A 17,877-nucleotide genomic window follows, 5' to 3' on the forward strand; every position below is an offset into this window, starting at 1 on the left:
AGATTTAAATATAAGGTGTGTACTAAGTCGCTTCAGTCGTGTCCAACTCTTTGCAACCCACCAGGCTCCTCTGTCCATGGGATTCTCCAGGTAAGAATACTGGAGTGAGTTGCCATGCCCCCCTCCAGGGGATCTTCCTGAACTAAGGATTGAACCCACGTCCCTTACATCTCCTGCATTGGCAGGAGGATTCTTTACCACTAGCGTCACCTGGGAATCCCAAAATATAAGATATGACATCATAAAACTCCTAGAAGAGATCATAGGAAAAACATTCTCTGACATAAATCATACTGATGTTTTCTTAGGTCTCCCAAGACAATAGATATAAAAACGAAAATAAATGAATGGAACCTAATTAAACTTAAAAGCTTCTGCACAGCAAAGGAAACCATAAATGAAATGAAAAGACAATCTACAGAATGGGAGAAAATATTTGCAAGCAATGTGACTGATAAAGGCTTAGTTTCCAAAATATATAAACAGCTCATATAACTCAGCAACAAAAAAACAAACACCAAATTGAAAATTGGGCAGAAGATCTAAGTAGACATTTCTGCAAAAAAAGAAATACCTGTGGCCAACAGGCAGTGGTAACCCATTCCAGTATTCTTGCCTGGAAAATTCCATGGACAGAGGAGCCTGGCAGGCTATAGTTCATGGGGTCGAAAAGAGTGGGACATGACTGAGTGACTAACACTTTCACTTTTAACAGGCACACGAAAAGATGCTCAACATGGCTCATTAGAGAACTGCAAATCAAAACTATAATGAGGCACCACTTCATACTGGTCAGAATGGCCATCATTAAAATGTCTACAAATAACATGCTCCTCATAGATGTCTTGGGCCAGGTCCTCCCATCCCTTGATTGGGAATTCTGCTTAGGGCACAGTCCTTTCTTGAACCTCTGACCTCAGATCTCGCTCCTGTCCTTGCCCTTCCCAGAATGACTAAGACCCACCCCCAAGAATGTGCTTGTGGCTGGGCTCCTCCATCGCCCCTTTCACATTCCCAGACATAAGAAGGTGTGCGTCCCCTTAAAGTGACATGGGAAGGCAGGATGGCACCTGGAGCATGTGCACCTGAGGGACCCCTGTGGTCACACATGCAGGTGCAGGGCAACCTCCTCCAGCCTCAGGAACCCCCTCCAGGAGACAGGAAGGTAGCATCCTTCTCTCCGGACCCTGCCTTCCAATGTAGGGGCAAGAACTGACTGAGCTATAATGGCCACTCTCTTGCTCTTGCAACACCAACATAAGTTTCCTTTTCCCTCCTTTCTCCTCTGGACCCCAAGCCTCAGACCCTTGGCCCCTTTAGCAATGGAGACACAGAGGCATAAATTGACTACCAGAGAGCTTCAGCCGGCTGTTTGCCATGTCTTCAGAAACCCGTGATAGCCATGCCTGATTCAAATATCTTTGATTGCCTCATGTATTTTAATATCGCCTGTATATTAGTTGTTCGATTCATATCTGTTCAATGAATGGCTGAAAAAAACGAGTCAATATTATCAATAAATAAATCAATCCATTGTTTTGTCAGGTTAGTCTCTGGGGATATGTGCTAAGTCTCCTGTATTAGCCATTAATGCTGTTAACATTATGAGCAATCTGTGGTCAAAACTGTTTTCTTGGTCCATTCAAAATTGAGAGGAAAAGGTACACTTTTCCGGGTGCACCTCACAGTCAGAAATCCAAATGCCTTTCCACGCGTCTGGATGGAGAATCGCCTCACACCACAGCTCTAGGGGCTGGTTGGCCGGCCTCACCACCTGGCTTAGATACCGGAATTTAACTTCAGCTGTTTCTGTTTTCCTGCATGTTTTTTGGTCTTCTTGTCTTGAGACTTTTGCCACCAAGTCTTTCCATTCATTATAAAAATATTGTATGTCATGTCTGCCGGAGAATGTCTGAAACAAAAGACACAGAAGCTGTACTCCACAACTAAACGTGTAGCAATTCCTAATGTCTATTCCTTGGGAGGCAAGAGAGGCTGACATTTCTGAGCGGGCAAGAGTCTGAGTACTACCCACCAGGAAGCTGTGTCATGTGTGACATTCACTGTGCCTCCGAGAATTATGGAGCCTCTGGAAACGTCCTCCCCCATCCTCAACCTTCTCATAACCAGCCCAGGCTCTTCACAGCTTTGATTCTTGTCTTTGGAAGGGAGCCGCAGCCTTCACTACTGCTTTTGATACTTCTGAAAGACCCAGGAGGGAAATGGTGACTCTGATGGACAGGCCCCCGTCAAAACCATGAAACGGGTAAGTTTATTCCCAGGAGCTCTTTAAATCTTCTCTCTCTAACATTTGCCATATCCAGGGCTCCTCTTTCACTTCAAGAGACCAACTGCTGCCTCAGAGGAGAAAGCTGGGTGTGAGGTGGTGGTGGTTGGCCTGAAAGGGTTACTGGTCCTGGGAGCCTTGGCATTTTAAAGGACACTTTTAGGGAAAGTCATGCCACTGTTGTAGGGAAATGTAAATACTGCAGTGATGGGGGCGGGTGGGATCACCACACCCCATGCCCCTTTCCCTGTGGACAGGCTGAGTATCCAACACAGTGGTGGGCAGGAGCTGAGCGGGCCTAGGGAGCTGCTCTTCCCCATGTGTGTCCCAAGGGATGCAGATGGAGGCACATAATTTTGAGGTACCGTTACTGCAAATGCACAATGTTGTAAACGCTGTGTTGTGCCTGCTCCTGTTCAGAGCCACTGTGCCTGAGCTCTCCCTTCAGGGGGATAACTGAGGTATTTAACAGCTAGTACAGGAGGACACTGACTAGTCAAGATGGCCATAGCTGGAACAGAGGCCTGGAGAAGGGGCTGCTTACCAACCAGTAGAGGCATCTTTCAATATTATACCAATCAGCACTGCTGCAGGAGCATGAGCGAGGTGAACGTCAGCCCTCCTCCTCTCCGCCAGAGCCTACCTCCCGACACTCGCGGAGCTGGGCCTTTCCATTCCTTTCTACCCCACGTTCCTGTTTTCTGACCCTTCTGCCAGAGGCTGTCCCATCTCTGCTATCAGTGGCCCTCAGTGTAAGAAGCGGTGTGGCCTGATCTGTGGTGGCCTTCAGAGGCCAGGACGGCCCAGACCAGGAAACCCCAGACCCAGCTGTGCATCGGAACCAAAGGCAGGGTGTCCAGGAACCGTGCCAGCTAATGCTGACACACAGCCAGGCCCAGAGGCCCCGCTCTCCTGCTGGATCCGGGGCCAGAGGACGCTCTGGGCCAATGCTGGTACAAACGCCTGTGGGCTCCTGGGAGGAGGCGGGGCTGAGAGCCACTCACAGTGACTGTCTCTTCCTGACATACACGAGCAGTGCCAGGAGCAGCAGCACCGCGGCCATGGCGATCCCCACCACCGAGACGGCAGCGATGATGATGTTCTTCTGGAGGAACTGCAGAAGCTGTGAGCACGGCATGCCCCTGCTTGGAACATCTAAGTGAGAAGACACACAGCCGAGTCAACGGGGAGCAGCCATCCCGTACAGATCCGCAGCACGGCCTGTTGGTTCTGCTTGCAGCCCAGATGGAAACCTCAGCTGCTGGCTCCAGGGGTCCTCTTGGGGAAGAAATGGCTATGTTTAGGGAAAGACCTTCATGACCTCTTTGGTGGTGAAGGTGAGGTGCTGAGGGTATGAGCTAGCGAGGAGCCAAGCGACCAGTCTGGAGCAGGTGAGGAGAGAAAGGTGAGAGTGAAGATGCAGGGAGGAGGTAGGGCCACCATTGGGGGTGAAAGTCCTGCTGCGATGGCTTTTAAGAAAGATGGAGTCAAAACCATAAAAAAGGAGTGAAATAATGCTGCTCCCAGCAACATGATTGAACCTAGAGATGATCATACTGAGTGAAATAAGTCAGACGGAGAAAGACAAATACCATGCTATCACTTACATGTGGAATCTAAAAAAAATGATACAAGTGGACTTATTTACAAAACAGAAACAGACTGACATAGAAAACAAACTTTTCTGGTTACCAAAAGGGAAGGAGGGGCAGGGATAAACCAGGAGTTTGGAATTAGCAGATATAAACTACTATATATGAACTATATAAACAACAAGGTCCTACCTACTGTATAGCACAGGGAACTATATTCAATGCCTTATAATAAACTGTAATGAAAAAGAATCTGAAAAAGAATGTGTGTGTGTGTGTGTGTGTGTGTATGTTTATATCCTAAATCACTTTGCTGTACACCAGAAACTGATACAACATTGTAAATCAACTATACTTCAATAAACAAAAAAAAAGAAAAACAGAGTCAGGTATTCAGTCCAAGGCTTGCACAGGGCAAAGATACAGTCTCTTCTCTGCTGCCTGCCACTCCCAGCTTCAGGAAATTATACCATGCACACTATCTGCCTTGTGCGCCTGTGGGTTTGGGGGAATTTCATGACATAAGGCAAACATGATGCCGAGCTCTTTCGACCCTTGAGGACTTGCAGAAAGCTTTAGGGTAGATTTGGAATGCCCCTGCATGTGGACTGGGGACTACAAGGCAATCTTAGCTACAGCTCAAAGGAAGGTGTCCTCAGCTGACCCCGGGGACTCAGAGCTTCTGTCACCCCATTTGTAACGTGACCCCAAACAGACACAGGAACCAGGGAAATGGGGCACGGAGGTACAATGACAGGGATCAGATGTGGAGAGCTGCTGAGGGAAGCTTAGTGATGCAGGCAGGAGGATGCTGGCCAAGGGCCTTCTTGGGATATAGGGAGACAACCGGGGCACCTCCAACTCCCCACCTTCATCAGCTGTATGTCAAGAGGCAGCAGCAGCAAGCAGCTCTAAGGGCTCTGCTGGGATGATTCAGCATTTAATCCCTCAGAGTAGGAAGTAACAACCAGCTATGACTTTGATAGTGGGTGGCTATGAGGAGGGAGTGTCCTGGGCTTGGTACCAGCACATGGCCATGATGGGTAAGTTTCTATCCATTCTGAATGGGCCCAGCTCAGGCTATCCAAGGTGAAGATCAAGGACTAGGTTAACCTTTGGCATGTAATCCCTTCTGCTTGTTAGAAAGCATCAGTGCTCAGTAATGTCAAGGACTGTGAACATGATGTCTGTTATGAGTGACCCTAGCTGTGCAGAAACAACATCAAAGTAGCATCTTTCTGAAAGTGAAAGTGAAAATGTTACTCACTCAGTCATGACCGACTCTTGCAACCCCACAGACAACAGACCACCAGCTCCTCTGTCCATGGGATTCTCAAGGCAAGAATACTGGAGTGGGTTGCCATTCCCTTCTCCAGGGGATCTTCCTGACCCAGGGATGCAACCTAGGTCTCCTGCATTGCAGGATTCTTTACCATCTGAGCCACCATGGAAGACCATCTTTTTGAAAGGGTAAGGGCAAATTCTTGGAGTTAGGGACTTCCCTAGCAGTCTAGTGATTAAGACTCTGTGCTTCCACTGCAGGGGGCACTGGTTCAATCCCTGGTCAGGGAACTAAGGTCTTGAATGCCTTATGCCATGGCCACAAGACAGATTTAAAAAAAAAAAATTACTGGAGTTAATTTAATTCATAATTTTAACTGCTATCTGTACGCTTTTGTGAGTAAATTAAAGGTGTGCTGACATCTAGTCTGTTCCCTTAAAATACCATGAAAGGCAAACAGACGCCTTCTGAAGACATCCATGCTGAGGCATCTTTTTTAGCTCATGCTGTGCAGATTATTATTAATACCTGGACTGACTGCTTCTTGATGCGTCCCCTTGTCGATAGTCGTTGACTGCGCATCATTCACATCCCTGTTGAAGAGAGAGGATTCTTGATCCCTCTGCTCCCCTGCAATGTGATCTACAAAAGACAAAACACACAACGTGTTCATCTAAAAACATCCAGCAGCCTGTGACTAGTTCTGTTTTCATGATGAAAGTAAATGCCTCCAGAGTCAAAGTGAGGAGTCAGCAGAAAGGTCCAAATGTACATCAGTGTTTTGGGGTTTTTTTAATTTATTTATTTTTGGTTGCACTTGGTTTTTGTTGCTGTATGTGGGCTTTCTCTAACAGAAACACAGGCTCCAGAGCGTGCATTGTTTATTTTTTTAATCTAACACATTCCTGGATGGATCCAGGCCCTGGTTTTCACCCTGGAGTGTGCATCAGAATCACCAGGAGGCCCTGTTAGAACACAGATTGCTGGGCCCCACCCTAGAGTTTCTGATTCAGTAAGTTTGGGGTGTGGCATCCCAAGTGATGCTGGTGCTACTCATCAGGGACCACACCTACAGGACCTAGCAAGAGTCTTTAAACTAGTTGCCAAGCCTCTCTGACCCCAGTGTCAACTAGTATAAAACAAGAGATAATAAGACCTATCTCCCTGATAGTATGATGTTCGTGAAAACAAATCATAATCACAAAATACTATTTTAAAAAATGTTTCTTGAGGTATGTGGCCAAGATGGCAGAATAGGAAGACCCTGAGCTCATCTCCTCTTACGAGCACAACAAAATTACAACTATTTGCAGAACGACCATCTATGAGAATGACCTGAAGACCAGTAGAAAAGATTTCCCACAACTAGAGATGTAAAGAGGAAACCATGGTGAGACAGGGTATAATCAGGACCTACTCCGCAGGCAAGGTGATCTGCAAACAGGAGGGCAACCACAACTGTGGATATTCTCCCCAAGGAGCAGGAGTTCAAACCCCACTTCAGGCTCCCTAGCCCAGGGTTCCTGCACCAGGAAGATGAGCTTCCTGGCTTTGAAGGCCAGCAGGGTGTGCAAATGGAAGAGATAAATGGTTGTAGAAAACCAGGCACTTCCCTGGTGGCCCAGTGGCTAAGGCTCCATGTTCCCAATGCAGGGAAGGCAAGTTTGATCCCTGGTAAGGGAGCTGGATCCCATATGCCACAGTTAAGAGTTCACCTGCCACAACTAAGACCTGGTGCAGCCAAATAAACAAATATTAAAAAAACAAACAAAACAAATAAACAAAAACCAACAGAGACTCTGCTCTTATAGAATACACCCAAAATCTCAGTCCCAGCACAGAGGTAATAATTTGAAAGGGCTCTTGCTGATCTCAGAGAGGCTCCCAGAGAGGGAGGAGGCAACAGGAACTCCCCCTGAGAACACGGACGCTGGCATAGCCATTTTGGGTGACTTGTTCTTCCATAAGGACTCTGGGACTGGCAAGCACCATCTTGAAGTCTTGGAGTCCTTCCTCTAGTCTATCAGTGCTGGGGGCTTGCCCGCCCACCATTGGACTGGCACCAGCCCCAGGACTCCTGGGCTATGCAGCCAGCCACCCTAGGACCCGGTGCCGCAACACCAGAGGGCACAGGGCAGGGCCTGGCAGCCGACTAAGGGCCAACCTCACCTACCAGCACCCACAGGAGCCCGCTCTGTCACAACAGAAGAGCCCATCAAGCCCACAGAGCAGGCACTGCTAGAGCACACAGCTTGGGTGACCACAGGGACGTGGGCTGTGGGCCCCCTAGCAAGTCTCATACATAAGGCCACTTCTCTAGGAAAAGGAAACATGACTGATTTACTTAACACTTAGAAATAAACACAATTAGGTAAAATGTGGACACATATGAAGGTATTTCAGACGAAGGAATAAAACAGAGAACTGGGCAAAGTATAGAGAAGCAAGCAGATAAAAGAGGTCAAGGTAGGATCATAAAGATGCTCAATGAACTTAGGAGAATGATGAACACAGTGAGAAGTTTAACAAAGAGTCAGCAAATATAAAGAAGAAACAAACAGACTTGAAGAATAATAACTGAAATAAAAAATACACTAGAGGGAACCAACAGTACATTAGGTAATACAGAGGAACGGGTCCACAAACTGGAAGATGGAGGAGTGGAAATCACCCAAGCTGAGCACAAAAAGGAAAAAAGAATTTTAACAAATGAGGATAGTAAATTTAAAAATATAATATGTTTATATGTTATGTTAAATAATGTTCATATGTAATGTTCAACTGAATATAATGTTAATATATTAATGTTAATGGAGAAAAGACAATCTCTTTAACAAATGGTGCTGGGAAAAGCAGTCAACTGCCTGTAAAAGAATGAAACTAGAACACTTTCTAATACCATACACAAAAATAAACTCAAAATGGATTAAAGATCTAAATGTAAGATAAGAAAGTATAAAACTCCCAGAGGAAAACATAGGCAGAACACTCTCTGACATAAATCACAGCAAGATCCTCTATGACCCACCTCCCAGAGTAATGGAAATAAAAGCAAAAATAAACAAATGGGACCTAATTAAACTTAAAAGCTTTTGCACAATGAAGGAAACTACAAGCAAGGTGAAAAGACAGCCTTCAGAATGGGAGAAAGTAATAGCAAATGAAGCAACTGACAAACAATTAATCTCAAAAATATACAAGCAGTTCATACAACTCAATATCAGAAAAATAAATGACCCAATCAAAAAATGGGCCTAGGAACTAAACAGACATTTCTCCAAAGAAGACATACAGATGGCTAACAAACACATGAAAAGATGCTCAACATCACTCATTATCAGAGAAATGCAAATCAAAACCACAATGAGGTACCATTACACGCCAGTCAGAATGGCTGCTATCCAAAAGTCTACAAGCAATGAATGCTGGAGAGGGTGTGGAGAAAAGGGAACCCTCTTACACTGTTGGTGGGAATGCAAACTAGTACAGCCACTATGGAGAACAGTGTGGAGATTCCTCAAAACACTGGAAATAGAACTGCCATATGACCCAGCAATCCCACTCCTGGGCGTACACACTGAGGAAACCAGATCTGAAAGAGACACATGCACCTCAATGTTCATCGCAGCACTATTTATGATAGCCAGGACATGGAAGCAACCTAGATGCCCATCAGCAGACGAAAGGATAAGGAAGCTGTGGTACATATACACCATGGAATATTACTCAGCCGTTAAAAAGAACACATCTGAGTCAGTTCTAATGAGCTGGATGAAACTGGAACCTGTTACCCAGAGTGAAGTAAGTCAGAAAGAAAAACACCAATACAGTATATTAACGCATATATATGGAATTTAGAAAGATGGTAACAATGACCCTATATGTGAGACAGCAAAAAAGACACAGATCTAGAGGACAGACTTTTGGACTCTGTGGGAGAAGGCGAGGGTGGGATGATTTGAGAGAATAGCATTGAAATATAAATTACCATATGTGAAATAGATGACCAGTCCAAGTTCAATGCATGAAACAGGGCACTCAAAGCCGGTGCACTGGGACAACCCAGAGGGATGGGGTGGGGAGGGAGGTTGGAGAGTGGTTCAGGACAGGGGGACGCATGTACACCTGTGGCTGATTCATGTCAATGTACGGCAGAAACCACCACAATGTTGTAAAGTAATTAGCCTCCAATTAAAATTAATTAATTAATTTTAAAAAATAAAGTAAAATAAAAATATTTCCAAAAATGAGGATATGTTAATATATTAATATGTATGCTAAATTAAAAAAATTCAAAAAATGAGGGTGTGTTAATATATTAATATGTTAAAAAACATTTCAAAAAATGAGGATAGTAAATTTTAAAATATAACATGTTAATATATTGTGTTAAATTAAATATAATATGCTAATATATTAATGTGTGTATCCTTCTCCAGGGGATCTTCCCAACCCAGGGATCGAACTCAGGTCTCCCTCATTGCAGGCAGATTGTTTACTAGCTAAGCCACAAGGGAAGCCCTTAATATACACTAATGTGTGTGTGCGTCCGACTCTTTGCAAATCTATGCACTGTAGCCCACCAGACTCCATGTCCATGGGATTTCCCAGGCAAGAATACTGGAGTGGTTTGCCATTTCCTTCTCCAGGGGATCTTCCCAATCCAGGAATCAAACCCAGGTCTCCTGCATTGCAAGCACTGAGCCACCAGGGAAGCCTGGAATATGTTAATATGTATATTAAATAAAAAAAGTTTTAAAAAAATGAAGATAGTTTAAGAAACCTCTGGGACAACATCAAGAAAACTGACATTCACACTGCAGAGACCAAGAAGCAGAAGAGCGAAGGAAGGGGCAGGGAACTTACTTGAAGAAATAATAGCTGAAACTTCCCTAAGCTGGGAAAGGAAATAAACATCCAGGTCCAGAAAGCACAGTCTCAAACAGGATGAATCCAAAAAGGTCTGCACCAAGATCTAAAGTGGCAAAAATTAAAGATAAAGAATATACTCCAATAACAAGAATTTTATTTTATTTTATTTTTTATTAGTTGGAGGCTAATCACTTCACAACATTTCAGTGGGTTTTGTCGACAAGAATTTTAAAAGAAAAAAATAAAGAGGAAATTCACAAAGCAGCAAGGGAAAAGCAATTTGTCATGTATAAGGAAGCTTCCATAAGGCTATCGGCTGACATTTCAGCAGAAACTTTGCAGACCAGAAGGGAGTGGCATGATGATCAAAGTGGTGAAAGGAAAAAACCTACAACCATGAATAGTCTACCCCGCAAAGCTATCACTCAGATTTGAGAGAGAGATAAAGAGTTTTACAGACATGTGAAAGCTACACTGAAGCAATTTTACAAGAAAACCTAAAGGGACATCTCTAAGCGGGAAAAGAAAAAAGGACCACAACTGGAAATATGAAAATTACAAAAGGAAAAATCTCATTGGTAAAAGCAAACATATAGTTAGGTAGTGGAATAACCACTTATAAAGCTAGTAGGAAGGTTAAAAGACAAAATTAGTAAAATCATCTACAGCCACAATAAGTAGGGATATACAAAACAAAAAGGTGTAAACTCTGATGTCAAAAACATTAAATATGGTGAGGGTGCAGGAGTGGAAATGCAGGACTATCAGAATGCATTCGAACTTAAGAGATCATACTCAATGGTGAAAAGCTGAAAGAATTTCCTCTAAGATCAGAAAAAGACAAGTATGCCTACTCTGTTCACTTTTATTCTGCAAGGTATTAGCCCTAGCCAGGGAAACCAGACAAGAAAAAGAAATGAGGAATTCAAATAAACAACTGGAGTCTACAGATTCAGTGTAATTCCTATCAAAATACCAATGGCATTTTTCATGGAACTAGGACAAATAATTCTAAAATTTGTATGGAAAAAAAGAATGAAATATTGCCATCTGTGCCAAATGGATGGACCTAGAGATTATAATCGGAGAAGCCAATGGTACCCCACTCCAGTACTCTTGCCTGGAGAATCCCATGGATGGAGGAGCCTGGTGGGCTGCGGTCCATGGGGTCACTAAGAGTCGGACACGACTCAGCAACTTCACTTTCACTTTTCACTTCCATGCATTAGAGAAGGAAATGGCACCCCACTCCAGTACTCTTGCCTGGAGAATCCCATGGATGGAGGAGCCTGGTGGGCTGCGGTCCATGGGGTCACTAAGAGTTGGACACGACTCAGCAACTTCACTTTCACTTTTCACTTCCATGCATTAGAGAAGGAAATGGCAACCCACTCCAGTGTTCTTGGCTGGAGAATCCCAGCGATGGGGGAGCCTGGTGGGCTGCCATCTATGGGGTCGCACAGAGTCGGACACGACTGAAGCAACTTAGTAGCAGTAGCAGTAGCAGAGATTATAATACTAAGTGAAGTAAGTCAGACAGAGAAAGACAAATATATGATCTCACTTATATGCAGAATCTAAAAAATAATACAAATACACACACACACACAAAACAGAGGCATGAAACAGATGAGGGAAATTAAGAGGAGCAAACTTCCAGTTATAAAATAAACATGTAACAAGGATTTAATGTACTGCACAGGGAATATAGTCAATAATATTGTAGTAACTTTGTATGATGCCAGATAGCAACTAAACTTGAAAAGTGTGAGTTGCTCAGTCGTGTCTGACTCTTTGCGATGTTATGGACTATAACCCACTAGGCTCCTCTGTTCATGGAATTCCCCAGGCAAGGATACCTGAGTCGGTAACCATTCCCTTCTCTAGGGTATCTTCTAAACCCAGGGATCGAACCTGGGTCTCCTGCATTAAAGGCAGATTCTTTACCACTTGAGTCACCTGGGAAGCCCAGTAACTAAATTTATGGTGATCATTTTGTAATGTATAAAAATATTGAACCACATATATTTTATACCTGAAACTAATATGATATTTTAAGTCAATTATACTTCAATTTTAAAAAGAATGTTTCTTGAATTGCAAGGGCAATGCAGAAGATTAAATATGCTCAAATATTCATTTATTGGTAGAGGGACCACAGAATGGTTTAGTAGAAACAGACAGGGTTGAAAACCTGCAGCTAACTCTGCAGATGAATCTGTCTAGGAAGTATGTGAGAACAGTCTCAAGTGGTTAAATTATTTCTGGAGAAAGAAAGAAAAACTTGTTTTTTATTCAATTTGGCTTAGAAAAAGAGAGAAAATGTGCAGATTAATATGACTGGTAATTACTTAACTTTAGAAATGCCAGCTTGTCCAATGAGTGTTGAGAAATTAACCACCACAGACAGAAAACTCTGGATAACATAGATTTAATCTACTAAGGGGTTGTGTTTGCCTTGCTCTTTCATAGTGTTAAAAAAAAAAAAAATGGACTTGCCACTTAAACACAAATTTTGACATTCCTTGTCTCTGTAACACAAAAACAAAAAGCAGAATCAGGAGCCACAATCTACACTTATCACCAATAAGGTCATAAACTGTCATTTACCTGACAATCTTTGGAGAGTTTGGGAGATGTTTTCCACATGTGGTGGGTTGTGATTTTGATCATCTGTTGGATCATCTGTAAGAAAAAAAATAAGCATGATTACCAAGGTTCGCCAAATACGGTCAATTTTCAAGCTCTGTTTCAACTTTAGAAAGCCATTAACTATGAGAAAAGCAGCAATCCATTACAAGAGCAAGTACAAGGAACAACCCCCCCTCCCCCGCCGGCTGCATTTCCATGATGGAGACTCGATCCAAGTTGTCCATCAGTAACATCCTAGACCTGGTAAGATCGTCTTGAATGAGCCCATAACCAAGAAATTTTGGCTTTGTGCTTAAGGAAAAGCTGAAGTTTTACATCTTTAGAATTTCTTTGGGTTTTGTTTTACTCTCAGGAGGCTCTAGCATAGAAATGAGCCTTTGGTTGTGTTAACACTTTATTGCTACACTGTTATTGAAGACTAAACTCACTTCAGTGGAGCTACTACTAATCATTAAGGGCTTGAACTCTCCACAGACCTGGACACACTCTTTCCAAGACACTTCACTTCTCAAAAGGATAATTTCTTCACCCCTCTTCCTAGCCAGCCATCTTACTTTTTACCATTAATTCTGGTTTTTTGAAAGGTCTGCTAAGGAAGAGATGCAGACACTGTGGTCTAGGATTTCCTGGTCCCCACAGAGTAGCCCAGAGTGGCTCCTGGCCTCTGAAGAGGGGTTCAGCCAGCCTCTTTTTCTTGTGGGGTGTCACCTTTACCACTGTCTGCAGGGGCTCCTCGGATCCCTTCTTTCTTCACCCCCGCCTTCTCGTTTGATCTTCCAAAGCTCCATGCAAGTACAACCGAAAACATTTGTTTTGGTGGCAGGGAGTGTGTGGTGCTAGGTCTCTGCTGTGGTGCACCGGCCTCTCTCTAGTTGTGGCAAGCAGGCTTAGTTGCCCCATGGGCATGAGGGATCGCTGCCCGAACCAGGGATCGAACCTGAGTCCCCTACCTTGGAAGGTGGACTCTTCACCATTTTTTAAATACCTTCAAATGTAGCAGATTTCTGTCCAGCAATTATTAATGACACTGATTCTCTTAATAACTGTGAGCTTTTGGAAGACAAGAATGCCCCCTCTCGTTCTCCAATTCCTGGCACAATGCTGACCACTGAGAAGGAGAGCAACAGATAGGTCTTAACTGAGATCTCGACTGCAAGCAACCTCATGAAAGACACTGAGCCAGAACCACCAGTTACACCTGTCTTGCTGGCCAAGACTGTAGCTGTTTGAAGGCTGAAAAGTACTGGAGGCTCTGTTTCCAAGATGGCTCACACAGCTGTTGGCAGAAGCCACCTCTGCACAGGCTGTAGGCAGGAGGACTCAGGTCCCTGTCACAGGGGACTCCTTAGAACTTCTGGAGTGTCCTTACAACATGACAACCAACTTGCCCCTGGGCGAGCAGGCAATCCCAGACACAGCCGGGCGGAAACCCCAGTGTCTTCTCTGACCTAATCTCAGGAGTGGCACGTCACTTCTGCCACATTCAGTCATCAGAGGCAAGTCACTAAGCTTAGCCCACAACAAGGGAATGCAGATGAAGCTCCATCTTTTGAAGGGAGGGGTATCAAAAAATTAATGGACATATTTTAAAACTGCAGTTTTGTGACCCTTTGTGACCCCATGAACTGTAGCCCATCAGGCTCCTCTGTCCATGGGATTCTTCAGGCAAGAATACTGGAGTAGGTTGCCATCCCCTTCTCCAGGGGATCTTCCTGACCCAGGGATTAAAACGGCATCTCTTGCGTCTCCTGCATCAGCAGGCAGATTCTTTTTTATCACTGCTCTACCTAAAATCACAGTAAGAATGAAATTCCAAGGAAAACAGTTGAACAAAAAAGGAGCATTCACTTGTGTCCATATAATGAGGATTTTAATCAGCTGCTTCTGGTTTGGTGTAAGAATTGTGGATGGAGAGAAGTGACACCCTTACAGAGGCGTCTACACTCTGCCGGAAGCCAGGATCTAGGTATACAACCTGTACCATTAAGCAGAGACCCCTGAAGGATTCCCAAGATATTAGACTGAACCGCATGAAACTGGAGATCTTTGACAATTTTTGACCTACAAAGACAGTAAGTTCAAATGATTCAACTTAACATTAGAGTCCCAAGGGAGGTTTTCTAGTCTACATATTTCTTCTAATTTTGGTCCCAAGAGAGGTTTTCTAGTCTACATATTTCTTCTAATTTTGAGACTCCTAGAAACCCAACATTATGGATTCCCAAGATAAGTGTGATGATCAGTTTGTAATATGATCCTTTGATTACAAAGATAATACAGAATTGGCTTCATACCAAATTTAGATTGATCACCGCACACCTTGGGGATCCGGGAAGAGAGAGGAAAATAAGTCCATTTTGTACTTAGAAAGTGGTCAAACATCCTGTCAAGCTCCTCTCAAGGAGAAAAAGCAATAAAGCTGATGATCGATCGAAAGTTTTAGAGGTGATGTCATTTTTGGTAATATGCAAAAGTTGAAATCTACCAACAAGACCAGTAGGGATATGCCGCAAAGGCCTGAGGGGGGCGGCACATTTTTCCCAGGGGACCAAGCTCAATTGGGCACCAGGGACTCCTGGCCCCCTCCTGCGTCATAACAGGGAGGCAGCAAGTGCTCGCTGCCAGTGGCTGTACTTGCCAATTCTTTCACACGGCAATTACTTGAGAGGAAAACGCTGCCCTCACTGTTCTCCACTGGTAATGCTTCCAGCACATCAGCAGCATGGGTGGAGCCCACTCAGCAGAAGACAGGAGGAGGTCTTGCCCTGGGAATACCGGGCAGCTGGTCTAGTGAGAAAATGTGAGGATTAGTCACGAGCAATGGCAAATTACTGCTCAGTGTGGTGTCCGTGAAACTCTTTTGCCTAAAAGTTCTTCCGGGCGTCCTTAAAAGGGACACTGGGTAGTCATGTCACAGAAGAATGGGATGGTGCAGACTGTGTTGATAAAGCCACTCTCGCCCATGTGTGGTCCTCAGCACAAAGACATCTTCTCGCTTCTTTCAGTGGAGACCCAGATACCAAAGAGATGCCTGACCATATCTAATTTATGACTATCATGCAATTTACAGAAGAAAATGTGTAGGGCAAATTCAGGGATATTAGAACTATCTATTTTAAAGAGAATTCTGTGGTAAATTTATCTTCAAAAACCATCTAAGCCAATGGTTCCAAATGCCAGGGGCTGGCGTCTGACTGACTGAAGCCAAGTCACTCAGAGAATATGAAAAGATGTGCAGAACCAGGACTCCACTTCTAGAGATTCCTGGTCACTTCTGGAAATAAGATCCCCTGGAGAAGGAAATGGCAACCCACTCCAATATTCTTGCCTGGGAAAACCCCATGGACAGAGGAGCTTGGTGGGCTACAGGTCAGAGGATCACAAAGAGCCAGACATAACTGAGCCACTAACACTTTCTATTTTCTGGAAATAAGGATTTTTTTTTTTTGGCTGGGGATCGGGGGTGGGGGATGGCATGTGGGAATCCCAGTTCCCTGACCAGGGACCAAACCTTTGTCCCCTGCATCAAAGTATGGAGTCTTAACCACCGGACCACCAGGAAAGTCCCAGAAGAAGGATATTTAATAAGCTCTTTCCATTCCACAGCCTCTTCCCTGTGGCTGATGCATAGTTGGGATTGGGAACCACTGACCTAGTTTCTATTTCTGCGCCCAGAAAAGCCTACAGAGTTGCCAGCTCAGACAGTGACATATTTGACCTTTTTTGTTTTTGTTTCTTTCTTGGCTGCACCACGCAGCTTTTGGAATCTTAGTTCCCTGGCCAGGAATCAAACCTGTGCCCCCTGCAATGGAAGTGCTGAGCCTAACCACTGGACTGCCAGGGGAAGTCCTTATTTTTCCTTTTAAATCTTTAAATCTGTCAAGAGAAGAAATGCTGCATGAGATTCTAGTTCCTTATCCTGTCTTCATCCTGTTTGCTTTCATCCTAATTGGATCTGAGATGAGTCTGCACATCCTCTGAAGGGATGGAGAGAGGCCTCTGGGTACCCCTTCCAGGAAGTGCTCAGCCCCTCACTAGCCCTGCCCCCCGGGGTAGGGGAGGGACTTCACTGGTAAGTTTGGGAGGATTCAGGTGCTTGTGACTGGCTCCTTTCTCCTTCCGTCTCTCTCTAGCTCTCTACCTCTCTCTCTCTGCAGACAGCAGATATTTTGATCTGCTCCTCTATGCTATGAATTTTACAAAAGCCACATCTCTCGTGGGGGGAACTGAAGAAGGCAAGTGCATCCTAAACCTTACGAGTGATCACAGCACCCCTCCTAGCTTCAGGTGAAGCACCCCATTAGCCAGCCAAGTATTCCTGGAGAAGATGGTCTGAGCGCCATCTGCTGGGGCTTTAGCTTAATATCACACTTTGTTCTGAACTTGGGCAAAAGGAAGACGTATTACTTACTGACCCCTAACTCCACTTTTATCCATCTGCATTTACCGTTATTGGACATTCTGTCTGTGCTATCAAAGAAAAGTTCTGGTTCATGAGAATTCCCATCAACGGTTGCTCCTGTGATGATGAAACACATGAAAAAAATTTTTAAAAATTTATCAGTACATCCTTAAAAGCACCTTAGGCCCATATTTTCAGTGTTTTTTAAATTATTTTTCATATTATTCTCCATTATGGCTTATCACCGGATATTGAATATAGTTCCCTGCGTTGTACCGTAGGACCTTGTTTTTATTAATCCTATATATACTAGTCTGCATCTACTAATCCCAAGCAGCTCCCAATCCAGGGCTGAAATGCTAATATAGAAAGCAAACTGTACTTAGAAATGTATGTTTGGAAGTTTGTATGTCACTGTGGAGAGAAGCATCAGCCAGTTGCTGATTGCAGAGGCCATGGGAATGGAACCTCAGAAATCGAAGTTCACATCTTTACGCAAAAATTTCAACACAGTGCTCACTGCTCTGCTGCTCTGCTGGCAGTTCCTGACACACAGTTCCATCCTTGTGACCTGTGATCTGCCTAATCCTCAAAGTGTTCCTTCAAAAATAATAATGTTATGAAGCTGCTTTAAAGGGATGTCCCTAGGGCAAGTGATTTTTGTCCTTGATCTTATCCATGGAATAAGGCCTAATGACTGCACCAGCTCTCACCCAGGGCTGGGATTACCCTCAAGACATGTCACACACACGGAAGTACAAAGCGTGTTCAGCAGAAAGTTATTATGCCT

At 44.2% G+C, this 17,877-nt stretch overlaps 1 protein-coding gene across 4 annotated transcripts in view; it reads right to left on the reverse strand.

Moving 5' to 3' along the window:
* Positions 1 to 923: 923 nt before the first annotated feature.
* C3H2orf92 (chromosome 3 C2orf92 homolog) overlaps positions 924 to 17,877 on the reverse strand; it is a 56,370-nt gene continuing 39,416 nt past the window's right edge. For 3 of the 4 annotated variants that reach the window (XM_065929762.1, XM_065929763.1, XM_065929761.1), the window contains exons 6-9: positions 12,644 to 12,718; positions 5,690 to 5,803; positions 3,292 to 3,442; positions 924 to 1,912 (exon numbers count right to left, since the gene is read on the reverse strand). In XM_065929762.1, the coding sequence (XP_065785834.1) occupies positions 1,780 to 1,912; positions 3,292 to 3,442; positions 5,690 to 5,803; positions 12,644 to 12,718 (473 nt within the window). In that variant the 3' untranslated portion in view covers positions 924 to 1,779. Of the gene's footprint in view, positions 1,913 to 3,291; positions 3,443 to 5,689; positions 5,804 to 12,643; positions 12,719 to 17,132; positions 17,205 to 17,877 lie in introns of all 4 variants that reach the window. The other variant, XM_065929764.1, reaches the window with a different exon arrangement.

Source organism: Muntiacus reevesi, chromosome 3, assembly GCF_963930625.1.
Source record: "Muntiacus reevesi chromosome 3, mMunRee1.1, whole genome shotgun sequence".
NCBI classification, from domain to species: domain Eukaryota; kingdom Metazoa; phylum Chordata; class Mammalia; order Artiodactyla; family Cervidae; genus Muntiacus; species Muntiacus reevesi.